Below are 26,465 nucleotides of genomic sequence, written 5' to 3'. Positions count from 1 at the left end.
TTATGTGTTAATTTATTGCCCTTTTCTCATTTGCTGCCTAATAAATTCTCATTGATAACATAAGATTGATATAAAGCCACTAAATGATAGTTACAAGTTTCTAGAAAACTAATTAGATTATAAGGCATGAATATCAAGTTAAGTTCTTAAATATGAAATATGCTGTACATTTTTAAGTCACAAATTCCTCAGTCTTTCGGTTTCTTATAAGCAAGTCAAAAGGAACTCTACTTCTAACAAATTAATTTCCAAAGAGATGGTATTACTTCTGAAGTGAAACAGGATATTAGGGTCTGTCACCTTACATTAATTTAAATAACTTTAGAAACAGTTTGGATTTTCTTTTTACCCATAGGTAAACAGAAATACTTAGTATAAGATTTTACCCATAGGTATCTTTATGGGTAAGAAGATATTCTACTTATCTTATACTAAGTATTTTATACAAAAATCTACTCTCTTATTCTAATATGCTTTAAATATACCTAATCTTATATATACTTATAGCTGCTCACCTTTCCACACACATGTGACTGACTTCTTATCCTACTTACCTGTGTATGATTAACTAGATTAAGATATTTCTCTTTCTTGGAAGTCTTTTAGAAACTTGCTGAGTAGACTCCTGCCTTAACCTTCTTACAAGACAATCAGAGACTAACTGACATTTAAAAGAGTTTCTAGAGAGAGAAGCCAATGGGCATTGACCTGTAATCCATCATGTCTCAGACCAGAGACCCTTAATCTCAGACATCATTAAGCAGACGTTATAGATATTCTATTAGACATACCATCAGCTCCCTTTATATATATATATTTCATGTATATAAAATATATATATTTATAAAAAAATAAAATTATTTTAAACATCAGTGCTACCATTATCTTTAGCAAGAAGCCAAATTTGGGATATGCAAGCTTATTAGTTTTATCGAGTCATCAAAACATTCTAGAATCTGTTTCATTATTTAAGGGGAGGTTAGTGAATCCAGTGGCATAATGACAGAAGGGTAAAGAATCACAGTTGTGAATAACGGGGAAAAAACAAAGTAGTTATACAGTAGTTAGACTATCTTGCGAAGTTACAGTAAAATGAATGAGATTGTGGGAGCAAAATTCTTACTACCAAGTTTACTAAATAAGCAGAGAGGTAATTTGAGGCTTATTTTACCTATGAACCATGTTCCGGGTATGCCATACAGAAGGAAAAGTTTCCTTCAGGAGAGATGTATAATTACGGTTTAAATCCCGTCCAGCTAAGGAACAGCGATAATTTCCCACAATCACACCATCTGGATTCAGCATGGGGACCACCTTGAAGACGAAAGTGTCCCGAAGCAACTGTGCATCACTTGAGTTTCCTAAAATATAATCTAGGAAGCCTTTCATGATCCAAGAGCTGTTGGTTTCCCCTGGATGGACCCTTGCAGTCAGAATCACAGCCTTCCGCTTTCTTGAGTCAGAGTTCTTCAAGGGGGTAGTGATTGTTAAAATATACACCATGTTCCTAGCAAGCGTGTGGCACAAAACACGTATTTTACAAAACTTTGACCGTACTGGATCATTATTGATGCCAGAAAGGTATTCTTGCAGGTTGGTGTAAGTGTATGGATAGCAATGAGCAAAGTAGCAGGTATCTTTGTTGTGTGGAAATTGAAATGTCCATGTAAGAGAGAAATAATGGCGCCCATCTTGGCCTGCGTTGTTCCTATAATACTTGATTTGGTCTCCTATTCTCTGCCAGCCAATATGATGAGCCTTGGCCTCTTTTTCAGAATAGAACAATGGGCGCATACCCCGACTGTAAAGACTAGCAGGTTTGGTGAAGTTGACAATAGTGAATCTGTAGACTATTCCTGCTCGCATATTAGTGACTTGGAAATAGTACCACTGGGTGTGTTTATTTGTGAAGAGGTCAGGGCGTACAGTCAATTGGTATTCATATTCTGCCCTAATACACAAGAAAGAGAGGGAAAAAAGCACGTAAGAAAGTAAAAATGACATTTTGTAAAAAATGAATATAAAATTTTGAGTTAAATAAGGAAAATTATTTTATTTTTACTCATTCACAGAAAGCTTTGTTAGGAAACAATGTAAAAGATAAAAGTTTTGAAATTTTCCCTTTTATTGGACGAGAAACTGTTTCTATGCTAATTCTAAATCCTTTGTATTCCTTGGTAATTCAAGAGAGCACATAAAAACACAGGTATTTGATAAAAGTTTATATATTTCAACCTAATTATATTTTCTATATAATAAATGATTAAAGAGTTACCAAAACTGAAGCAAAGTCCAACATTTCTTTTTTCACTTCAGACATATGTATTTATTACAGTCTAACACTAGGGATATAAAATAACTATCACTGAGAGATTTAAAACACATATAAATTAGTATGATCACATACATTACATAATTTGAACTATTTGAGAACAAGAACTGCATTCGATAACTATTTGCATCCCTCTACTTAGTCTTTGGAGATGCTTAAATAAAGGCAAAAATAATAATTTCACTGGAATGTTATTTATATACATAACAATATTATCTGGTTAGTCGTGACTATTTTTCTCTACCAAGTAACTTTCTATTCTATCAGCACTCTGCACTTAGCATGTAATGTGTATGTGTACAGTTGTAAATAATCACCTAGGAATAGGTAAAATAAATGTTGCAAAACCTTGATAGCTGTTGAGTCTAGGTGATAGGTATGTGGCAGTGAACACAGAATTGTACTATTCTCTGTACTTAAGTGTATGTTTAAAGATTTCCATAATATTTTTAAATAAAATAATGCCCTTGGGATATTCTATGGAACACTCATCCCAAGAACTATTTCAATACAAAGTTTGAGAAGCACTGTGTGTGTGACAATTCATATTGCCATATTGAAAATGTACAGTACAGAAGCCTTCTTAACTTTACCTCATAATTCTCAAAATTATTTGAACTCAGAATCTTTTATACTCCCCTCCTTCACAATAATTTCTAATTATTAATAGTATCCATACTTCAAGGAATTACAGTTTCATAATGGATACTAAGAACTTTAATGTACTTGATACAGAAAATAATAAATAGTTGATGGTCTAGCTCCTTAAATAAAAATAATTAGAACCTACACTTTGACTACCTTCTGTAGATTACCACTCTCAAACCTTGCTTCAAACATCAAAGTATTGTCACGGTAATCCACAGGTTGCTTCAAAGGTGTTCGGTTACCCCCAACTCGGGAATACACAAAACAGGGCTCTTTGTAAGCTGATGAGAGAAGATCATAAAGATGTCAAGGCATACCTAAAGAAAGAAGGTTATTCTGCACAGAGTTTGGAGCAATAGTATAAATATAAGGATTGTATATTTTAAAGTAACTGGACACTAATTTATATAGACATGTTGAAATAAGAGAGTCTAAGAGTATTTAGACTAGAAAAACAATGCCTAAAATAAATTTGTATATTTCTTACATTAAAAATACTCATTTGGCCAGGCGCAGTGGGTCATGTCTGTAATCCTAACACTTTGGGAAGCCGAAGCAGGCAGATTGCCTGCGCTCGAGGAGTTCGAGACCACCCTGGGCAACATGGTGAAACCTTGTCTCTACTAAAAAAAAAAAAAAAAAAATTTCACTCCATTTCTGGTCATGATGAAGTAATTGGTTCTGAACTTGCCCTTTCACCATAAATGACTGTAAAACTGGCTAAAGGATATGAGCTGTTTTCATGCATTTGGACAACAAATAGAACAACTATGTAGAATCTTTGAAAGAAGATCAATACATGAAGTGAGCCCTTGTTGAGCCCTGGCTTGCTGCATAGGGGTACTTGCTGGACTACAGCCTAGGGAGGTGGCATTTTAGAACAGTATGATAGTCTTGAGCTGAAGAGGAAAGATTGTTGCTTGGGGCTGCTGAAATTTGTGGGTCAGGACACCAGGGAAAAGAAAGCTACATAGAGAGAGAACCTCAACAGTCTACATAGCGGTTTCCCAGTCCTTGGATGAGGGTTTGGCTACCCAGTCAAAAGATGAGACTAAGAAAGACAGGAGAGAGCACTACTGTGGGCTGAGATGCCAGAGGACATACACTTCTGGGATATATTAGAATTCCAACTTATCCAGAGTGGAAAGATTTTATGGAATACCTTAGGCTTTCAACTGTGACTCCAGAAAGGCTGCATCTTAGGCATAAGGACCACATTCAAGAGTAAAGGTCATGACCTAGCATTGGGGATAAAATGAAAACAGACCTGCCCCTATACAAAATCAAAGCAAGCCTGAAAGAAGCAAAATGATCTGCCAGCAATTTAATTGCCTGCTAGAACAAAATTCAACATAATGTTTAAAAGAACATAATACACGACGGATGCAGTGGTTCACGCCTGTAATCTTAGCATTTTGGGAGGCTGAGGAGGGTGGATCACATGAGGTCAAGAGTTTGAGACCAACCTGGCCAACATGGTGAAAACCCATCTCTACTAAAAATACAAAAATTAGATGGTGTAGTGGTGCATGCCTGTAGTCCCAGCTACTCAGGAGACTGAGGCAAGAGAATCGCTTGAACCCAGGAGGTGGAGGTTGCAGTGAGCTGAGATTGTGCCACTGTACTCCAGCCTAGGTGACAGAGCGAGACTCCATCACAAAATAAATAAATAAATAAATAAATAAATAAATAAATAAATAAATAAATAAATGAAAGAACATAATACAGACTTCCTAAAACATATCTTTTACAATGTTCTACATATGATAAAAACATAAAGCATTCAGAGAAGCAGGAAAATGTGATCCATGAATACATATAAAATTCAGCAGACTCCAAGATAATGCAAATGATGGAATTAACAGAGAAGGACTTTGAATATATATATTCAAAGACAAAAATGAAAAGATAAGAGATCATGAGAAAACAGATAAGAAATCTCAAAAAAGAAAAAACTGAAAAAGAACCAAATGAAAATTCTAGAAATAAAACTACAATAACTGAAAGATTTACCAAATGGGCTGAAGATTTAATTATTCCACACTATATTCATAAATCATAACATCATTTTATATGCCATAAATATATACAACCATAATTTGCCAATTTATAATTTAAAAATTTAAAAAGAAAAAATAGTTAAAGCTTGCAAAAGAAAGAATCAGTGAACTTGGAAACAAATACAAATTGTCCAAACTGAAAGACAGAGGGGAAAAAAATGGACAAATATCCAGTGACATGTGGGGACGTATCTAGAATCTAACATATGTGCAATTCTAAAAAACATGAAAGAAAGAGTGGTATGGAAAAAAATATGTGAAGAAATAATGGCTGAAATTTTCTCAAACTTTGGTGCAAAACCCCTACTAACCTATGGATCCAAGAAGTTCAGCAAACTCCAAGCAGGATAAATATTAAGATAACCAAATCTAGGCACACCACAGTCGAATTGCTGAAGACAGCCAAAGAGAAAAAGACACATTACATAGAGATGGTCTCCTACTTATGATGATTTGACTTACGATTTTCCAGCTTTACAATGGTGTAAAAGTGATATGCATTCAATACCCTCCTTGACTTACAATGAATAAATAAATCCATCATGAGCAGAAAATATCACAAGTTGAAAATACGCCTTTGATTTATGATATTTTCAGCTTAAAATTGTTTTATTGAGAGGTAACCCTAATGTAAATTGAAGAATATCTGTATAGGAAACAACGATAAAGGCATACCTTGTGAAATTGTGCTTTGCTTTATTGTGCTTCACAGATACTGTGTGTGTGTGTGTTTTTTTTTTTTTTTTAACAAATTAAAGGTTTGTGTTGAGCAAGTCTATCAGCACCATTTTTCCAACATGTGCTCACTTTGTGTTTCTGTGTCATATTTTGTTAATTCTCACAACATTTAAAACTTTTTCATTATTATGATATCTATTATGAATGATCTTTGATGTTACTGTTGTAATTGTTTTGGGCCACCACAAACTGCACCCACATAAAATGGTGAACTTAATTGCTGTGTGTTCTGACTACTCTGCCACCACCCATTCCCCCATATCTCTCCCTTTCCTTGGGCCTCCCTATTCCCTGAGACATAATAATATTGAAATTAGGCCAGTTAATAATCCTACAATGGCCTCCAAGTGTTCAAGTGGAGAGTCACACATATCTTTAGATCAAAAGCCAAAAATGATTAAGCTTAGTGAGGAAGGCATGTCAAAAGCTAAGACAGGCCAAAAGCTAGGCCTTTTGTGTCAGTTAACCAGGTTGTGAATGCAAAGAAAAAAATTCTTGAAGGAGACTAAAAGTGCTACTCCAGTGAACACACAGATGATAAGACAAACAGTCTTACTGCTGATATGGAAAAAGTTTGGTGGTCTGGGTCAAACCAGCCATAACATTCCTTTAAGCCAAAGCCTAATCCAGAGGAAGGCCCCAATTCTCTTCAGTTCTGTAAGGGCAGAGACAGGTAAGGAAGCTGCAGAAGAAAAGTTGGAAGCTAGCAGAGGTTGCTTCATGAGGTTTAAGTAAAGAAGCCGTATTAATAACATGAAAGCAGCAAGTGATGATGCAGAAACTTCAGCAAGTTATCCAGTTCATCATAATTGATGAAGGTGGCTCCACTAAGCAACAGCTTTCAATGTAGACAAACAGCCTTCTATTGGAAGAAGATGACATCTAGGACTTTCCTAGCTAGAGAAGTCAATACCCTGCTTCAGAGCTTCAAAGACAGACTGACTGTCCTCTTAGGGGTGAATGTGGCTGGTGACTTTAAGTGGAAGCCAATGCTCATTTACCATTCTGAAAATCCTAGGGCCCTTAAGAATTATGCTAAATCTATTCTGCCTGTGCTCTATAAACAAAACAACAAAATCTAGACGACACCACAGCTGTTTACGGCATGCTTTACTAAATATTTTAAGCCCATTACTGAGACTGACTTCTCAGAAAAAAGATTCCTTTTAAAATATTACTGCTTATTGACAATGCATCTAGTCACCCAAGAGCTCTGATGGAGATGCACTGGAGACTAACATTGTTTTCATGCCTGTTAACACAACAACCACTCTGCAGCCCATGGATCAAGAAGTAATTTCAACTTTCAAGTATTATTATTTAAGAAATAGATTTTGTAAGGCTACAGCTGGCCTAGAGAATTACTATTCCTCTGATGGATCTGGGCAAAGTAAATTGAAAACCTTCTGGAAAGCATTTTCCACTCTAGATGCCATTCAGAACACTAGTAATTCATTCATGGGAGGAGGCAAAAATGCCAATGTTAACAGAAGTTTAGGAGAAGTTGATTTCATTCCTTATGGATAAGTTTGAGGGCTACACAACTTCACTGGAGGAAGTAACTGCAGATGTGGTGGAAATTGCAAGAGAACTAGAATTAGAAGTAGAGCCTGAAGATGTGACTGAATTGCTTTCATCCCATAATAAAACTTGAATGGATAAAGAGTTGCTTCTTAAGGATGAGCAAAGAAAGTGGTTTCTTAACATGAAATTTATTACTGGTAAAGATGCTGTGAAGATTGTTGAAATGACAACAAAGGATTTAGTATATTCCATAATATTAGTTATAAACTAAGGATTTAATAGGACTGACTCAAATTTTGAAAGAAGTTTTACTGTAGGTAAAATGCTATCAAACAGCATCACATGCTACAGAGAAATCTTTCATGAAGAGTCAATTATGTCTAATTGACTCATTGCTGTCTAATTTTAAGAAACTGTCAGAGCCACCCTACCTTCAGCAACCACCACCCTGATCAGTCAGCAGCCATTAACACTGAGACAAAATCCTTCACCAAGCAAAAAGAATATGAATTGCTGAAGGCTTAGATGATGATTTGAATTTTTTAGCAATAAAGTATTTCTAATTAGGGCATAGATATTGTTGTTTTTAGACATGATGCTATTTCACACCTAATGGACTTCCATATCCACTTGGACACCATCAAAAAATTTGTGTGACTTATTTTATTGAGAGATTCACTTTATTGCAGTGGTCTGGAACTAAACCTGCATCTCTGAGGCATGGTTGTATAAATTATGGCTGAATTCTTTTTAAAAATTTGTGCAAATATATAGGGTTCATGTGAAATTTTGTTATATGTATGTAATGTGTAATGTGTAGTGATCAAGTCCAGGTGTTTCGGGTGTCCATCTCCTGAGTACAATATATTCTTGTTTAACTACACTCTATGGCTGACTTCTTATTAAACACAACAGGCTACAAGACAATGGAAAAATATCTTTAAAGAAAAAAAAGCCAACTCAGAATTCTATATTCAGTGAGAATGCCCTTCAAAAAGTGGTGGAAAAAATACAGGATTAGACAAATGAAATTTGAAATAATTCACTGCCAGCCAACTTAAAATTGAAAAGAAATGCTAAAGACGTTCTTTGGGGTAAAAAACAATAATGCCAGATGGAAATTCAGATCTACAAGAAGGAATAAAGAGGAGAAGAAATGGTAAATATATAAATGAATATAAAATATGATTTTTTCTCCTCTTAATTTCTTTAAAGGCAACTGACCCATTTAAAACAAACAAAAAAAGGTATAATATTAATTTTAAATAGACCATAAGAGGCCAGAGGCTCACGCTTGTAATCCTAGCACTTTGGAAGGCCAAGGTGGGTGGACTGCCTGAGCTAAGAAGTTTGAGACCAGCCTTGGTAACATGGTAAAACCCCATTTCTACTAAAATACAAAACATTAGCCAAACATGGTGGTGCGCACCCTAGTCCTAGCTTCTCAGGAGGCTGAGGTGGCAGAATCACTTGAACCTGGGAGGTAGAGGTTACAGTGAGCCGAGATCATGCCACTGCACTCCAGCCTGGGTGACACAGCGAGACTCTGTCTCCAAAAAAATCAAATAAAAAGTAAAATAAAATAGACTTTAAGAAATTGTATATTGTAATTTCTAAACCAATCAAACTAAACATGAGGTATACCTAAGAAAATATTTTAATTAAAATGAAATAGTAAAAGGTGTTTGATTAACCTTTCCAAAAAGAGGAGTAACTAAGGAATAAAAATGAGATGGGCCAATTAGTAAGATAGACCCAAACCCAAACATACATGCAAATACACGAAATGCAAACTGTCAAACCACTCTAATTAAAAGGCAGAGATTGTCAGATTAGATTTTTTAAAGTAAGGTACTACTATATACTATCTATAAGAGATAGAATTAAAATATAATTTCATAAAAAGATTGAAAATAAAAGGGGGAGTTATTCTAAGTAAACAGTAAACATAAGAAAACTGGTATTGACTATATTACTCTCAAACAACATAAAGACATGATGTAATGCCAGGGATAAAAAGAAATATTTCCTAGTTATAAAAGAGACTGGCAGGCATGGTGGCTCACGCCTATAATCCCAGCACTTTGGGAGGTCGAGGTAAGTGGATCACTTGAGGTCAGGAGTTTGAGACCACCCTGGCCAACATGGTGAAACCCCGTCTCTACTAAAAATACAAAAATTAGCCAGGTGTGGTAGCACATGCCTGTAATCCCAGCTACTTGGGAAACTGAGGCAGGAGAATCGCTTGAACCTAAGAGGCGGAGGCTGCAATGAGCCAAGATCGTGCCACTACACTCCAGCCCGGGCAAAAGAGCAAGCCTCCATCTCAAAATAAAATAAAATAAAATAAAATAAAATAAAATAAAATAAAATAAAAGTATTGATTTCTATTTTTATTGCACTGTGATGTGAGAATGTGCTTGGGATGATTTCAATTTTTTTGAATTTATTGGGTCTTGCTTTATGACAAAGCATGTGGTTGATCTTAGAATATGTTTCATGTGCAAATGAGAAGAATATATATACTGTGGTTGCTCTGTGTTCTATTAGGTCCAATTGGTCAAGTGTCCAGTTTAAGTCTAGAATCTCTTTGTTAGCTTTCTGTCTCAATCATTTTAACAGTGTCAGTGGGGTGTTAAAGTCTCCTACTGTTATTGTGTGGCTAAGTCTTTTTATAGGTCAAGAAGAACTTTTATGAAACAGGATGTGCCAATGTTGGGTTTATATATATTTAGGATAGTTAAGACTTCTTGTTTAATTGAACAGTTTATGTAATGCCCTTCTTTTTCTTGATTATTGTTGATTGAAAGTCTGTTTCATCTGATGTAAGAATTGTGATTCCTGGCCTTTTTTGTTTTGTTTGCCTGGTAGATCTTTCTCCATCCCTTTACTTTGAGCCTGTGGATGTTATTACATATGAGACGGGTCTGTTGAAGACAGCCAACAGTTGGGTCTTGTCTTTTTATGTAGTCTGCCACTCTGTGCCTTTTAAGTGGGGGTGTTCAGACCATTTACATTCAGTGTTAGTATTGATATGTGAGATTTTAATCCTGTCATCATATTATTAGCTAGTTGCTATGTAGATTTGACTGTGTAACTGCTTTACAGTGGGCTATATGGTTAAGCATGTTTTTGTGGTAGCAGGTATCATTCTTTTATTTCCATATCATCTTGTAAGGCTGGTCTAGTGATAACAAATTCCCTTTGCACTTACTTGTTTCAGAAGGATTTTATTTCTCCTTCACTTGTGGAAGCTGAGTTTGATGGGATATGAAATTCTTGATTAGAATTCTTTCTTTAGGGATGCTGAAAATAGGCCCCCTTCTGGCTTGTAAGGTTTCTGCTGAAAGGTTCACGGCTAGCTGGATGGGGTTCCCTTTGTAAGTGACTTCACCCTTCTCTCTAGCTGCCTTTAAGATTTTTTCTTTCATGTTGACTTTGGTGATTCTGCTGACTATGTGCCATGAGGATGGTCATCTTGTAAATATCTTGCAGGGGTTCTCTGTATTTCTTAAATTTGCATGTTAACCTCCTTAGTGAGATTGGGGAAATTTTTGTGAACTATATCCTAAAATACATTTTCCAAGTTGCTTACTCTCTCTCCTTCCCTCTCAGGAATGCCAATGGGTCATAGGTTTGGAATCTTTACATAATCCCATATTTCTCAAAGGTTTTGTTCATTAAAAAATTATTTCTTCTTTATTTTTGTATGAGTTTATTCAAAAAACTGGTCTTCAAGCTCTGAGGGTTTTCTTCTGCTTGGTCTAGTCTGCTGTTAATGATTCTAACTGTATTATGTAATTCTTGTAGTGAATTTTTCAATTCCAGCAGTTCAGTTTGGTTTTTTCTTAAAATGGCTATTACATCTTTCAGCTCTTGGATCATTTTACTGGATTCCTAGATTGGGTTTCAACTTTCTTCTGAATCTCGATAAGATTCCTTGCCATCCAGATTCTGAATCCTGTGTCTCTCATTTCAGTCATTTCAATCTGGTTAAGAACCATTGCTGGAGAGCTAGTGTGCTCATCTGGAGGTAATGGGACACTCAGACTTTTTGAATTACCTGAGATTCTTGTGCTGATTCTTTCTCATCTGAGAAGGCTGGTGTTCTTTTAACAGTGGTTTAAGTTGAGTATAGTCAGTTGGCTTCATTTCTGGGTGTTTTCAGAGGGCCAAAGCTCTGTACAGGGTATTATTTGTGGATAGATTCTTGCCCTGGGTTTTACAGGCAATGAATGTATATTGGGCAGAATATTTTTGGTATTGTAATTTGTGCTACAAACCGTAGATGGCGCTTAAGAGTAATGGCCAGCAGAGAGCCTGTTAGCCATAGGGCTCGTTTGTATTGCAGCACACCTGCAGCAGCAATCTGTGGTGGGCAGGTGGAAAGATGACTCCCATCACCAGGCCTGCTCTGGGCCTTGCAGGAGTCCCCTCCAATCACTGGTGCCACTTCTGTGTTTTTTTGTTGTTAGGTGTTCCAGGTTGTGGGGCTCCCAGGCACATCACACCCTTCCCAGACGGTCATGTGGAGGGAGGTGTGCCGTGCTCCTTTGCTGGCCCATGAGCTTGCATGTCTCACCTCTCTCAATGTTCTCAGAATGGGGGCTCCTCACACTCAAGTGGTCACAGATCTACACTCAGCACGCACAAGCTGCATGCCAAAGCCCTGGGACATTGTTACTGGCCTGTGCCTCCATCTGGCCCCTTGGGGTCGAGCACTGGCTGTGCTGGGGGATGTGAAGTGCTCCTAGGCCACTGGGAAGTATTCAGATGCGGCCACCAGCAAAGCACCCAGGTTGAGCAGAGGAGGCTGTGCTGTGCACGTGCTCCTGCAGGAGCAGCCAGGCAGGGGCCTTGGGAAGGGCTAGCGGGCAGGAGGGCCTGAAGAACAGACATGCCCCAGTCCCACAGGATAGGATAGGATAGTCAGCCCTGCTCTCTCTTGACCCTGTAGTCAGCTAGGGTTACAGTGACTCAGAGGAACATAGGGAGCCTTATATTAGAAGATGGGCACCTATGGCTGTGTTCTGCTTCAGCTGCCCCATGTGCAAAATCCCCTGGGCTCCATGCAGGCGAAAGCTCTGTCTCTGCCCACTCTCTAGGCAGATTCCCCTGCCAGTTCAAATATCTGTGGGGGTCATGAAATCTCTTGTAGCTAGGATCCCAGTAATCTGCAGCAAAAGTAGGCTGCCCCACCATCCCTTCACTTGCCTTTTCCCTAGGACTATTCAGGGGTGGGAACTAGCCCTGGCATTCAGCAACCCTATGCAGGGTTCCTAGCTTTCTCTTCAACCTTGGTGTCTGCATCACCTCTCTATCAACCCTCAGTGTTTTCTCTCTGAGGAGAAGAATCTGCTCAAAGTATGTTGATATACTTGAAACTTTGGTTTCTTTCAGTGGGAGTGGTGCTTCCTGACTGTCTAGTTAGCCATCTTATCTCCTCCTTCATTGAGTTTCTATAGCACATGAAAAAGTAAAACATTTGAAAACCATAACACAAAGAAAGGGAAGCAGGAATTGAGAATATACTTTTGTAAGGTGCTCACACTATATGTGAAGTGGTATACATTATTTGAAGATAGTCTTCTAAATTAAAGATACATACAAAAAAAAAACCTAGGGCAAAAATTTAAAAACAGGTATACATGATAAGCCAATAGTGGAGATAAAATGGAATAATAAAATATAGTCAAATTAATGTCAACGAAGGCAGCAAAGAATTAAAAAGAAATAACAGACGGAATAAAACAAAGATGGTAGCTATTAATCCAACAACAATAATTATATATTTAACATAATAATTAAAAGACAGCTTTTCGGTTTATATAAAAAGCAAATCCAACCATAAAAACTCTAGAAGAAAACCCAGGCAATACCATTAAGAACACAGGCATGGGCAAAGATTTTATAATGAAATCAGCAAAAGCAATTGCAACAAAAGCTAAAATTGAGAAATGGGATCTAATTAAACTGAAGAGCATCTGCATAGCAAAGGAAACTATCATAAGAGCAAACAGGCAACCTACAGAATGGGAGAAAATTTTTGCAATTTACCCATCTAACAAAGGTCTAATATCCAGAATTTACAAGAACATAAAACAAATTTACAAGAAAAAAAAAACCCATCCAAAAATGAGCAAAGGATATGAACAGACACTTCTCAAAAGAAGACGTTTATGTGGCCAACAAACATAGGAAGAAAAGCTCATCATCACTGGTCATTAGAGAAATACAAATCAAAACCACAATGAGATACCATCTCACACCAGTCAGAATGGCGATTATTAAAAAGTCAAACAACAGATGCTGGTGAGGCTTCGGAGAATAGAAACACATTTACATTGTTGGTGGGAATGTAAATTAGTTCAACCATTGTGGAATAAAGTGTGGCGATTCCTCAAGGATCTAGAACCAGAAATACCATTTGACCCAGCAATCCTATTACTGGGTATATACCCAAAGGAATATAAATCATTCTATTATAAAGATACATGCACATGTATGTTTATTGCAGCACTATTCACAATGGCAAAGACATGGAACCAACCCAAATGTCCATCAATGATAGATTGGATAAATGTGGTACAAATACACCATGGAATACTATGCAGCCACAAAAAGGAATGAGATCATGTCCTTTGCAGGGACATGGATGAAGCTAGATGCCATCATCCTCAGCAGACTAACACAGGAACAGAAAACCAAATACCACATGTTCTCACTCATAAGTGGGAGCTGAACAATGAGAACACATGGACACAGGGAGAGGAACAACACGTACCGGGGCCTGTCAGGGCCAAGGTAAGGGGAGGGAGAACATCAGGACAAACAGCTAATGCACATGGAGCTTAAAACCTAGGTGACAGGTTGATAGGTCCAGCAAACTACCATGGCACACAGATACCTATGTAACAAACCTGCACATTCTGCACATGTATTCCAGAAGTTAAAAAAAAAAAAAGCAAATCCCAACGATATGCTGTGTATCTTCCAAAATTAAAAAAAATTAAATATAAAACATAGGTTAAAAGTAGGGCTGGGCACGGTGGCTCATGCCTGTAATCCTAGCACTTTGGGAGGCCGAGGTGGGCGGATCACGAGGTCAGGAGATCGAGACCATCCTGGCTAACACGGTGAAACCCCGTCTCTACTAAAATGCAAAAAATTAGCCAGGCGTGGTGGCAGGCGCCTGTAGTCCCAGCTACTTGGGAGGCTGAGGCAGGAGAATGGCGTGAACCTGGCAGGTAGAGCTTGCAATGAGCCGAGATCGCACCACTGCACTCCAGCCTGGGCGACAGAGCAAGACTCTGTCTCAAAGAAAAAAAAAAAAGTAAAATGATGGAAAAATATATATGCACTATACAAATGCTAATAAAAGAAAGATTGAATATCAAAGTAGATTGCCATGGATAAAGCTACAATATCAATATGGTGGTACTGGCATAACTATCAATACATCAATGGAACAGAGTGAAGTGTCTAGAAATAGACCTACATATATATTGTTAACTGCCATTTAATAAAGGTGGCTGGGCAATTCAATAGGTCATAGGATAGTCTTTTCTTTTTTTTATATATTTTTTATTATTATACTTTAAGTTCTAGGGTACATGTGCACAATGTGCAGGTTTGTTACATACGTATACATGTGCCATGTTGGTGTGCTGCACCCATTAACTCGTTATTTACATTAGGTATATCTCCTAATGCTATCCCTCCTCCCTCTCCCCACCCCACAACAGGCCCCAGTTGTGATGTTCCCCTTCCTGTGTCCAAGTGTTCTCATCGTTCAATTCCCACCTAGGAGTGAGAACATGCGGTGTTTGGTTTTTTGGCCTTGTGATACTTTGTTCAGAATGATGGTTTCCAGCTTCATCCATGTCCCTACAATACTTATGGCTGCATAGTATTCCATGGTGTATATGTGCCACATTTTCTTAATCCGGTCTATCATTGATGGACATTTGGGTTGGTTCCAAGACTTTGCTATTGTGAATAGTGCCACAATAAACATGTGTGCATGTATCTTTATAGCAGCATGACTTACAATCCTTTGGGTATATACCCAGTAATGGGATCGCTGGGTCAAATCGTATTTCTAGTTCTAGATCCCTGAGGAATCGCCACACTGTCTTCCACAATGGTTGAACTAGTTTGCAGTCTCACCAACAGTGTAAAAGTGTTCCTATTTCTCCACATCCTCTCCAGCACCCGTTGTTTCCTGACTTTTTAATGATCGCCATTCTAACTGTTGTGAGATGGTATCTCATTGTGGTTTTGATTTGCATTTCTCTGATGGCCAGTGATGATGAGCATTTTTTCATGTGTTTTTTGGCTGCATAAATGTCTTCTTTTGAGAAGTGTCTGTTCATATCCTTCATCCACTTTTTGATGGGGTTGTTTGTTTTTTTCTTATAAATTTGTTTGAGTTCTTTGTAGATTCTGGATATTAGCCCTTTGTCAGATGAGTAGATTGCAAAAATTTTCTCCCATTCTGTAGGTTGCCTGTTCACTCTGATGGTAGTTTCTTTCGCTGTACAGAAGCTCTTTAGTTTAATTAGATCCCATTTGTCAATTTTGGCTTTTGTTGCCATTGCTTTTGGTGTTTTAGACATGAAATCCTTGCCCACGCCTATGTCCTGAATGGTATTGCCTAGGTTTTCTTCTAGGGTTTTTATGGTTTTAGGTCTAACATTTAAGTCTGTAATCCATCTTGAATTAATTTTTGTATAAGGTGTAAGGAAGGGATCCAGTTTCAGCTTTCTACATATGGCTAGCCAGTTTTCCCAGCACCATTTGTTAAATACAGAATGCTTTCCCCATTGCTTGTTTTTGTCAGGTTTGTCAAGGATCAGATGGTTGTAGATGTGTGGTATTATTTCTGAGGGCTCTGTTCTGTTCCATTGGTCTGTATCTCAAATATTCCATTTGGTACCAGTACCATGCTGTTTTGGTTACTGTAGTCTTGTAGTATAGTTTGAAGCCAGGTAGCATGACGCCTCCAGCTTTGTTCCTTTTGCTTAGGATTGACTTGGCAGTGTGAGGATAGCCTTTTCAATAGCTGGTGATGAATCAATTTTGTTAAAAGGTGGGAAAAAATGAACCTTGACCCGTATCACAAACCATTCACAAAAAATGATTCCAGATGAATCAAAGACAAAGATAAAAAAGTGAGAAGAATAAAGTTTCTTGAAAAAAAATAGGTGATCTTGGGAAAAGCAAAGTTTGTAGGTAGGAAGCATGCAAAATGCACTAAATTTGAAAGAAAAACAATTGGTAATTGACTTCATAAAAGTTTAAAAGTTCTACTCATCAAAAGATATTGTTAGGAAAATGAAAAGGACTTCCACAGATGAAAGTGAAGATTTCACTATATCATATATATAATACAGCATTTATATCTTGAATACATATCATAAAAAGACAAATGACGGAGTACCATTTGGCAATATAAAAGAGTCTGCTAACATGTATAAATCTGAAAACATAATCCCAAGTCAAAGAATTCAGACATAACAGTGTACTTACTGTATGACTGAATTTATATGAAGCTAAAAATCAGGCAAAACTAATCTATGGTGACAGAAATCAGACCAGTGTTTGCCCGGGGCTACAGCTGGGAACTGACCAGAAGGGGAGAGATGGGAACTTTCTGGGATGATAGCAGTATTACGTATCTTGATAGCAGTGTTGGTTACACAGATGATGTATTTTTCAAAACTCACCAAATTGTGTACTTATGATCTATACTTTTCATTCTGTCTACATTTTACCTCAATTTATTCAAAATAAAAACTAATCATGTCTCACAGTATGACACATTCTTCAGTACCCTGTCCTAGGGTTTTAACTTTATATGAACATTTTAATTTTCACTGACATTTAAATTACATCTTACCTACTGAAATTTGTCTTTTCTACTATTCTTTTTTGTCATTTGTAAAAATGGAAAAAGGTAAGTATTTACAATTAATCTTTCACATGTTCAATGAGAATCAAGTAAGTCAAGACTTTTTCATCCTCAAACCTTGTTTCTATAGCTTTCCTTTCAACTCATGGAAAGGCAGATCTTCACAACTCCCAAGTATGGCATAAAAATAAGATTAAGTGGGGTTGACTGAGATGGATATTCTGTTTCTACCTACAGATCTGTCCTCTACTCTTCTCCACATTATACGTTTCCAAAGAAGCTGATCTGTATTGACTGCCTCAGAGGTTCCCTTGCCCTTTGGCTGTGGACAATGGGAGGCACTTGTAGAACATGGGAAGTCGGGAGGAGAGTGAAATTGGGTTATTTATCCCCCTAGCATTTTCCCTTCAGTGCCACAGGTTGGCAGTTGTCTATTTCTTTACTAAAAGCCACAATTGTTTCGAGGCTGCCCTCTCCTATACCTAAAGGATTCTACAGGTCTGGAGACCAGTTCTGTCTTCTCACCCTTTCAGGCCTAGCAGACATGGTTCTCCTCTGTTGATAGTCCTATGTTGCTTCACCATCCCTTGTTAATCTCAATTAACTCTGTCTACCCTTTTTAAAATTCATTAAATTAAATTTAATTAAACTTTCTTAAATTACCCTGAGTATGCTATCTAATTCCTGAGAAGACCCTGACTGATTCATCTCAATTATTTTAGTTTTTTTAAAAATCAGACCTCATTTCAGTTATGTATGGCAGTTCTGAGGCATGTTCGCCATGTAAATACTCGCAGTCAAATTGGAAAAATCATAGGTATTCCTCTCACTCCATTTGTTTAAAAATATTGTGAGTATATTTTTGTGAGTTGTTTGTGAGTATATGATTTCTAGAATTGCTTACTGTACAGGAAGCAGCTTCTGTGAATTTCTCTTTGTCTTGCTAGCTCCTTAAATAAAATACATATGCTCCCTGGAAGTTATCTTTAATATACGGAAACACTCTAAGATATTAAACTGTGATGGTGAAATTATGTGGAGTCTATACTTCTTTATGCTGGTGCTTCAGGAGCAGTATAGCTGAGAATATACTCTGAGACTTCTATGTTTGATTTTTTGCAAAGTGGGGTAATTGTTTCTCTTTTAAAGATTATAATGCTGAGAAATGCATCAGAGTCAGGAAATTCAAAGAAAAACATCTGAATGAATGCATGAATGTGAGCTGTACATGGAGAGGGAACAATAGTTGCAAAGCACTTCACTGGGTTTATCTTTCAAAATTGATATGAAGCAAAATTCATTCTAAATATAACTCTTCATTCTAATGGCCAACATGATGTTTAATTTTAAAGTAACTTTGCATAAACTGCAATACACCTTCAAAAATATAACTGGCTCTAAATCAACACTTGGATCAATATATAAACAAACATCTTTACATTTAAGGACCAGTCATCTGAAATTTCCACTAAAAACAGCAAAACAAATATAACTAAGAGATTAACCTAAGTACCAAATTATATTTTACAGCAACATGTGTCATTATGTGCTCACCATCTTCAGCTAGATAAACCACATTAGCTTCCTTGGAGTCTGGATAAAGGGGTTCCGTTTCTAAGCCCGTTGGGATATACACTGGCTCAGGACAAGAAGGAGTCCAATCTGGAAAAAAAAGTGAAACATTATTTGAAAATGACTTCAAAATAAAACAGAAAAATTTTATTGCATATTTTCAAATTATTCATTGATAGATCTAGGCTAAAATGTAGTGTTTTGTGTGGGGTAAGATTTTACTAAGGGTTCATTGGAATAATGAACATTGTCACACTGTAATACAACTTATGACATTTCATTCATATCTTCTTCTGAATTATTATATTGAGTAGTTTCATGATTGCTTTTTGCTTATTACTGATTTTATACCTATTTTATAACACAATTCTCTTTCTCCTGGGCCCTTGATACCATTCTGTCCTACCTCTGTCTTACTCTACCTTTTATTCTTCCTTTCCCTTCAGCTTCTTTGCTTGATAATGGCTGTCAAGATAAATCTTATAAACCTGTTCAAGTTTATCTCCCAAAAGGAAAGATAGTGTTAGATGCTCCCCTACCCCTGCCACTTCCCCTTTAGCTATCAGCTTTCCTTCTTTTTAGGATCAAATTTCTTAAACATCATCATCTGCACTACTCTCAGGTCTTTCTGACCATGACCTATTTGATGGGGGAAAAATGACTTCACAGCCTAACTACCCTAGTTATTTGTATTTTTTTTTAATGGACAAACAATTTGATGACAAACAAGTATTACTGGACAAACATTTTGGAGATTATGTGTACATCTGCTTTAACAACAGAAGTGTATTTGACATTATCAATAGGGGTCAAATCTAGCTACAGAAGAAACACAGTCTACCATATTGATGCAAATGTGTATCACTGTATTGTAGAGTTAAATTAATCACACAGGACCGAATAAATTGATAATAAAGATAAGCAAATTATAATTAAAAATTTAAATGTTTTATTTAAAAATCTTCTCAGTTGAAAGTCTTAACCAACTTAAGTCAAAATTAATGAACTAATAAAATAGCTCTCATTCTGAAAACATTAGGAATTTCAGCTATTTGCCTTTGTGTATGCTGATTTTCTTTTCTTTTCTTTTCTTTTTTTGAGACAGAGTGTCGCTCTGTTGCCCAGGCTGGAGTGCAGTGGCATGATCTCAGCTCACTGCAAGCTCCGCCTCCCGGGTTCACGCCATTCTCCTGCCTCAGCCTCCCAAGTAGCTGGGACTACAGGTGCATGCCACCATGCCCAGCTAATTTTTTTGTATTTTAGTAGAGATGGAGTTCCACCGTGTTGCCCAGGCTGGTCTTGAACTCCTGAGCTCAGGCAATCCACCCGCCTCGGCCTCCCAAAGTGCTAGGATTACAGACATGAGCCACTGCGCCCGGCCAACATTTTGGTTTTTATCTTTTTAGGCTTTCTCGCTTTCAACCATCCAGTTCAGATGCTTTGGGCATATGCTAAGAAAATATATTATTTCACATATTTAGAAACCCAGAAGTAGAGTAGATTCAAGGGATGGTATAATCAGTGACTCAGTGGTCATCCAGAGCTCAGTTTCTTTATGTCTCTCCACTTTGTCATCCTCATCCTAAGGCTTACCATTGTAAAATGTAAAACAACATGACTGTCAGTGGAAGAGTGTCTTGTACTAACTGACTTGATCAACTACAATGGAATCAACCACAATGAGTCAACCACAATGTCTTCTTCATGTATATGGCATCATTCTATATATACTGATCACCAATTTGTTTTTCCCACCCACTTCACTAAACATCTTAGAGATGTTTAATATACATAGATCTTTATCATTTTTTAACATCTGTATAGTGTTCTCTAATATAGATTGCCACAATTTGACCATTAGTGGACATAATAGTTATGTCTTTATTTACCTAAGAGATAAACTGCTGGTCAGGGAATACATGTATATTTTCCTTTATTAAGAAACAAAACTGTCAAACCTTTTTACAAAGTGATTATGTAATTTTACATTCCCACCAACAATGTATTAGAGTTCCAGTTGCTCTACATTCTAATATTTGGTTGTCAGTCTTTTAAATTTTTTGCCATCCTGGTAGATGTAAAGTGGTAGCTCACTGTGGTTCAAATTTTCATTTCTCATGTTGAAAAATGTTTTCATATGTTTATTGATTATTATAATTCTTTGAGAAATGTCCGTTCGAGTCTTTTGTCCATTTTAAAATTAGGTTTTGATTATTGGTTTGTAGGAATTCTTCATATATTCTGCATAAAGTCTTTTGTCATATATGTGTTGGGAATATTTTTTATAGACTGTAGCTTTCCTTTTCATTTTTAACTGTCTCTTAATGAGAAATTTTAGATTTTGATGAAGTCAACTTTATTAATTTTTCATTGTTTCTTTTTTCTTTCTGGCTCCTAAGGAATTGTTGCCTTATCTATAACTACAGAGATATTGTTCTATGTTTTCTTCTAGAAGCTTTATAATGTTAGGTTATATATAACTTTATATGTTTAGGTCTATGACCTGTCTTGAATTAATTTTTGTTTACTAGTGAGGTAGAAGTCAAGGATTTTTTTTTCTACATGTATGCTAAGTTGTTACAACACCAATTACTGAAAAGACTTTCCTTACCCTCACTGGGTTTCTTTGGTGCCTTTGTCAAAGGTCATTTCGTAATAAACACGTTGGTCTATTTCTGGACATTTTACTCTGTTCCACTGATGTATTCATCTTTTTGTCAATTGTGCCCATTAAAAAAATCTACCAAAACATACTTCTATCCATATTTCACAGGGCCAGAAACAAAGCAAATGTTTAAATGCTTATTAGGTGTTATACTTATGCAAAAACAAAGAACTACAGCTTACTGATTTATCACAAAGCAAATACCACATAGGCCAAGAAATATTACATTGCAAGCACCTTCCATACTCCATTCATGCCCCTTTCCCATCACCAGCCTCTCCCTCCCTTTGAAAAGTAGCCATTAGTCTTAATATAATGCAATCATTTCTCTACTCTCCTTTATAATTTTACTGCCTAAGCATTCATATACATGCATGTGTAGTGTAAATAAAACTATTGCTTTGCTTTGCTTTGCCTATATTTGAAATTTATAAAATTAAAATCACATAGTATATGGTATTCTTCTATGCTGTTTTTCCCGTATATTCGTGAAATCAATCCACATTGTGGCATATTGCTGTAATTTGCTTATTTCATTGATACATAATATTGTACAAAATGTTATAATTTATCAATTTCTATTTATAATGGACATTTGGGCTGTTTCAGTTTGGGGCTATTAAGAACAATGGTGCTATGAACAGCTTTATACATATTTCTTAGAGCACCTGTGCTCACATCAGTTTTAGGTATACAACTGGGAGTAAAAATTCTAGGTTGCAGGGCATGTATCAATTTCAGTAAATAATGCCAAGCTATCATCCAAAATGATTATACCAATTTACACACCCACCAGCAGGTCACAAAGGTTTTATTTGCTCCATATGCTCACCACTGCTTAGTATAAGTTAAATTTAACCTTTCGAGGTGTCTGTGAAACAGTACTCAGCCTCCTTAACAATCAGGGAATAGCAAATTAAAATCACAACAAGACTTCACGATAAGGTTGATATTATCTCATATGTTTATTGGCCATGTGAATATCATTTTTTATAAAGTGCCCATTCAAGTCTCTTGCCCATTTTCCTACTGGGTTGTTTGTCTTTTCTTATTACTTTCAGAAATGCTTTGTATATTCCAGAAATGATCTATTTGTCAGTTATGTATTGCAAATATTAATATATTCTCCCAATCTATTGTTTGCCTTGTTTTATTTTTTGATGAACTGAGGTTTTTAATTTTACTGTAGTCAAATTTATCCATCTTTTTCTTTATGGTTAGGGTATTTTATGTTCTGTTTAAGTCTTTCCAGATTTTAATATTATGAAGATATTTTCTTGTATTATTTTCTAGAAGTCTTATTGTTTTACCTTTCATTTTTATATCCATAACCCATTTAAAATGGACTTTTGTGCATAAGGTTGGGGTGAGATTTCACTTTTTCCATATGGAAATCCAATTATTCCAGTATTATTTACTGAAAAGACCATCTTTAACTTTCTCTTGCAGTACCACCTTTTTCATAATGACCATATATACATAGGTCTGTTTCTAAGCGTTCTGTTCTATTCCATTCCTGTTTCCTTTCAGCAATGCCATATATTTCTATAACTTTATTAAGGTTTAAGAGCTAGTAAATCTTACAATTTTTTGTCCTTTTAAGATGTTGTTGGCATTTCCATATGCATTTTTAAAGTACCTTGTCAATTTCTATAAAAAATCACAATTGGGATTTTGACTGGTATTGCATAGTACATGTAGGTCAGTTTGGAGATAACTGACATCTTTAAAATAATGAGTCTCCCAATCTATGAACATGCTATTTCCCTCTATTTATTTAGGTCTTTTAAAAATCTCTCTCAATAATGCTTTACTGCTTCTTCATAGAAATCTTGTCTATCAGATTTATTCCTAGGCATGTGGTTTTTAAACTTTTTATTTGAAACAGTTGAAAACATACAGAAAAGTTGCAATAACAGGAAAAAAACACTTTTTTCCCTGAAATATTTGCCAACATAATACTCCATCCTCTCCAAATACTTATATTTCCTCCAATGAAGGAAATCCTCCTATATAAATAACCATAATACAACTATCAAGATCAGGACATTAATAGCGATTTATTTCTAATATTTAATCCTTAGACTTAAAATTTTGACAGTTGTATAAATAATGTCCTCTATAGCAAAAGGATCCACTTTAGAATCACACATTGCATTGAACTTTAATGTGTATTTTAGTTTTCTTCGATATAGAACAGCTTTCCAGTCTTTCCTTGTATTTCATGACTTTGACACTTCTGAAAATTACAGGTCAGATTTCCAATGTCAGCTAAGAGATACAGAACGTTAAAAAAAAAAAAACCAGCACTTTGGGAAGCTGAGGCAGGCGGATCACGAGGTCAAGAGATGGAGACCATCCTGGCCAACATGGTGAAACCCCATCTCTATTACAAATACAAAAATTAGCTGGGCATGGTGGCGCGCCTGTAGTCCCAGCTACTTAGGAGGCTGAGGCAGGAGAATTGCTTGAACCTGGGAGGTGGAGGTTGCAGTGAGCCGAGATCGCGCCACTGCACTCCAGCTGGTGAGACTCACTCCAGCATGAGACTCCATCTCCAAAAAAAAAAGTGTCATCCTCACCCTTACAACAAAAAATAAACTAGACAAACAGCAAATTAATGACTTTTTGCCAACCCACCACAGAAGATGTTTCAGGGCAACCAAATGCTCCAAAGTCTGTGAAAAGACAGAAACCTGCAAGGTGAAACTGGATCTCAGTAGTTGCCCACTGAAGGCAGATGCTGCTGAACTTCATATAATCTGGTAACAAGGCACAGTTAAAGCTTTTAAAATAGATTATTAAAAGCCAAATGTGAGTGTGAAGCCCCTTGGGGCTGCAGATATAAGATGTAGGGGGTTAGCACCCACTTTCAGACTTTTCCTCTGGGAATCCCACCAGGTAGGTGCTCACAAGGAAGATCAAAGAGAATCCTGGGAAAGTTATTCTTGTGGTGGTGTGTTGGGGAAGGGAACAGCAGCCTCTGCCAAACTCCACCCAGACCCATCTATGCATCTCCCTTTATGGAACAAAATACTTAATCTATAATAAGACATTAGTAGAAAACCATGCATCTGGGGAAAGGGAACAGAAAAAAACAATACAAAAAACCCCAACACTACCACACTAACCTTGAGTGAGATGTAGGCATATGTGCTATTTTCTGTCTATATAGTTGCCTGTTCTAGACATTTCACACAATTAGAATCACATTATTTGTTCTTTTGCGTCTGGCTTCTATCACTCAGCATAATGTTTTCAAAGTTCATCCATGTTGTAGCATGTATCAGTACCTCATTCCTTTTTATGGCCAATTAACATTATATTGTGTGGAAATACCATATTTTGTTTTTCCATTCATCCATCGATGGACATTTGGGTTGTTTCCACCATGTGGCTACTAAGAATAATGCTGCCATTAACATTTGTATGATAAGTTTTTGTTTGGATATATGTTTTCATTTCTCTTGGGTACATACCTACAAGTGGAACTGCTGGGTCAAATAGTAACTCAATGTTTAACTTTCTGAGGAAAAACAAAACTGTTTTCCAAAGTAGCTGCACAATTTTACATTCCCAACAGCAGTGTATAAGGGTTCCAATCTCTCCACATGCTTGTCAGCACTTGTTATCTGACTTTCTGATTCTAGTCATCCTAGTGGGTGTAAAGACATATCTTATTGTGGTATTAATTTGCATTTCCCTATGACTAAAGATGTTGAACATATTTTGATGTGTTCATTGGCCATTTGTTCATCTACTTTGGATAAATGTTTATTTAGATCCTTTGCACACTTTAAAATTTAGTTGTCTTTTTATTATTGAGTTGTAAGAGTTCTTTATATAGTCAAGATAGAAGTCCTTTGTCAGATAAATAATTTTCAAATATTTTCTCTTGTTCTATGGGTTTTATTTTCATTTTCTTGACAGTTTCTGTTGAAACACAGAAGTTTCAATTTTGATAAAGTTCAATTTATCTATTTTTTTTCCAGTTGTTGCTTGTGCTTCTGGCATTATACCTAAGAATCCATTGCCAAATCCAAAATCATGAAGATTTGCCTCTATGTTTCCTTGTAAGGGTTTTATAGTTCGGGCTGTTAGTTAGATCTTGATCCATTTCGAATCAATTTTTGTATATGGTGTGAGATAAGGGACAAACTTATTTTGCATGTGGTTATCCAGTTGTCTTGGCGCCATTTGTTGAAAAGACAATGCTCTTCCTATTGAATAGTCTTGCCATCCTTGTCAAAAATCAGTTCACCACAGACACATGGGCTTATTTCTGGACTTCCAATTTTATTCACTGGTCTACATGTCTATCCTCATGACAGTACCACACTGTCTAAATTACTATTTGTAGTAAGTTTTGAAATCAGAAAGTGTGAGCTCTCAAATTTGTTCTTAAGTTTGTTTTTGTTTTCTTTTTTTGGCCATTCTGGGTTCCTTGAGTTTCTCTATAAATTTTAGTATCAGCCTGTCAATTTCTACAAAGCAACCCACTGGTATTCTAATGGAAATTGCATTGAATCTGTAGATTCATTTGGGGAGGACTGTCATCGTAATAATAGTAAGTCTTTTGATCCATAAACATGGGATGTCTATTTACTTAGATCTTTTTGTAGTTGTTTTGTAGATCTTTTGTAGATGTTTTGTAGTTGTTAGAGTATGTCTTGTACTCTATACCTAAATGTATTCATATTTTATTCTTTTGCAAATTGAATAGTTTTCATAAGTTCATTTTAGGATTGTTTATTATAAGTGCACAGACATACATTTGATTTTTATATATTAATCCTGTATTTTGCAACCTTGCTGAACTCATATATTAGTTCTAAAAGTTTTTTTCAGTGGATTGCTTAGGATTTTCTATGTACAAAATTATTTTATTGGCAAATATAGTTTTACTTCCTTCTTTCCAATCTGGATTTTTTAAACTTCTTTTTCTTGTCTAATTGCCCTGGCTAGAACCTCCATTACAATGTTGTATAAAAGTGGAAAAGTGGATATCTTTGT

The 26,465-nt window shown here is 36.3% G+C and overlaps 2 protein-coding genes across 17 annotated transcripts in view; one reads left to right on the top strand and one right to left on the bottom strand.

Moving 5' to 3' along the window:
• AGBL3 (AGBL carboxypeptidase 3) overlaps positions 1 to 26,465 on the bottom strand; it is a 146,430-nt gene that overhangs the window by 98,837 nt on the left and 21,128 nt on the right. For 8 of the 16 annotated variants that reach the window (XR_009209458.1, XR_009209463.1, XR_009209461.1 and 5 more), the window contains 3 exons: positions 18,770 to 18,877; positions 3,123 to 3,261; positions 1,172 to 1,951 (listed from right to left, as the gene is read on the bottom strand). Coding sequence is in view for 10 of the 16 variants with exons in the window: in XM_058426916.1 (XP_058282899.1) it covers positions 1,172 to 1,951; positions 3,123 to 3,261; positions 18,770 to 18,877 (1,027 nt within the window). In the remaining 6 variants the exon portion in view is untranslated. Of the gene's footprint in view, positions 1 to 1,171; positions 1,952 to 3,122; positions 3,262 to 5,351; positions 5,536 to 18,769; positions 18,878 to 26,465 lie in introns of those variants that run through there. The other 8 variants (XR_009209468.1, XM_058426943.1, XM_058426927.1 and 5 more) reach the window with 6 other exon arrangements.
• CYREN (cell cycle regulator of NHEJ) overlaps positions 1 to 26,465 on the top strand; it is a 171,882-nt gene that overhangs the window by 135,949 nt on the left and 9,468 nt on the right. The window lies entirely within an intron of this gene.

Source organism: Hylobates moloch, unplaced genomic scaffold (genome assembly GCF_009828535.3).
Source record: "Hylobates moloch isolate HMO894 unplaced genomic scaffold, HMol_V3 SCAFFOLD_1, whole genome shotgun sequence".
NCBI lineage: Eukaryota > Metazoa > Chordata > Mammalia > Primates > Hylobatidae > Hylobates > Hylobates moloch.
Note: the sequence above shows the minus strand (reverse complement) of the source record. Positions and strands in the feature narration are given on the sequence as shown.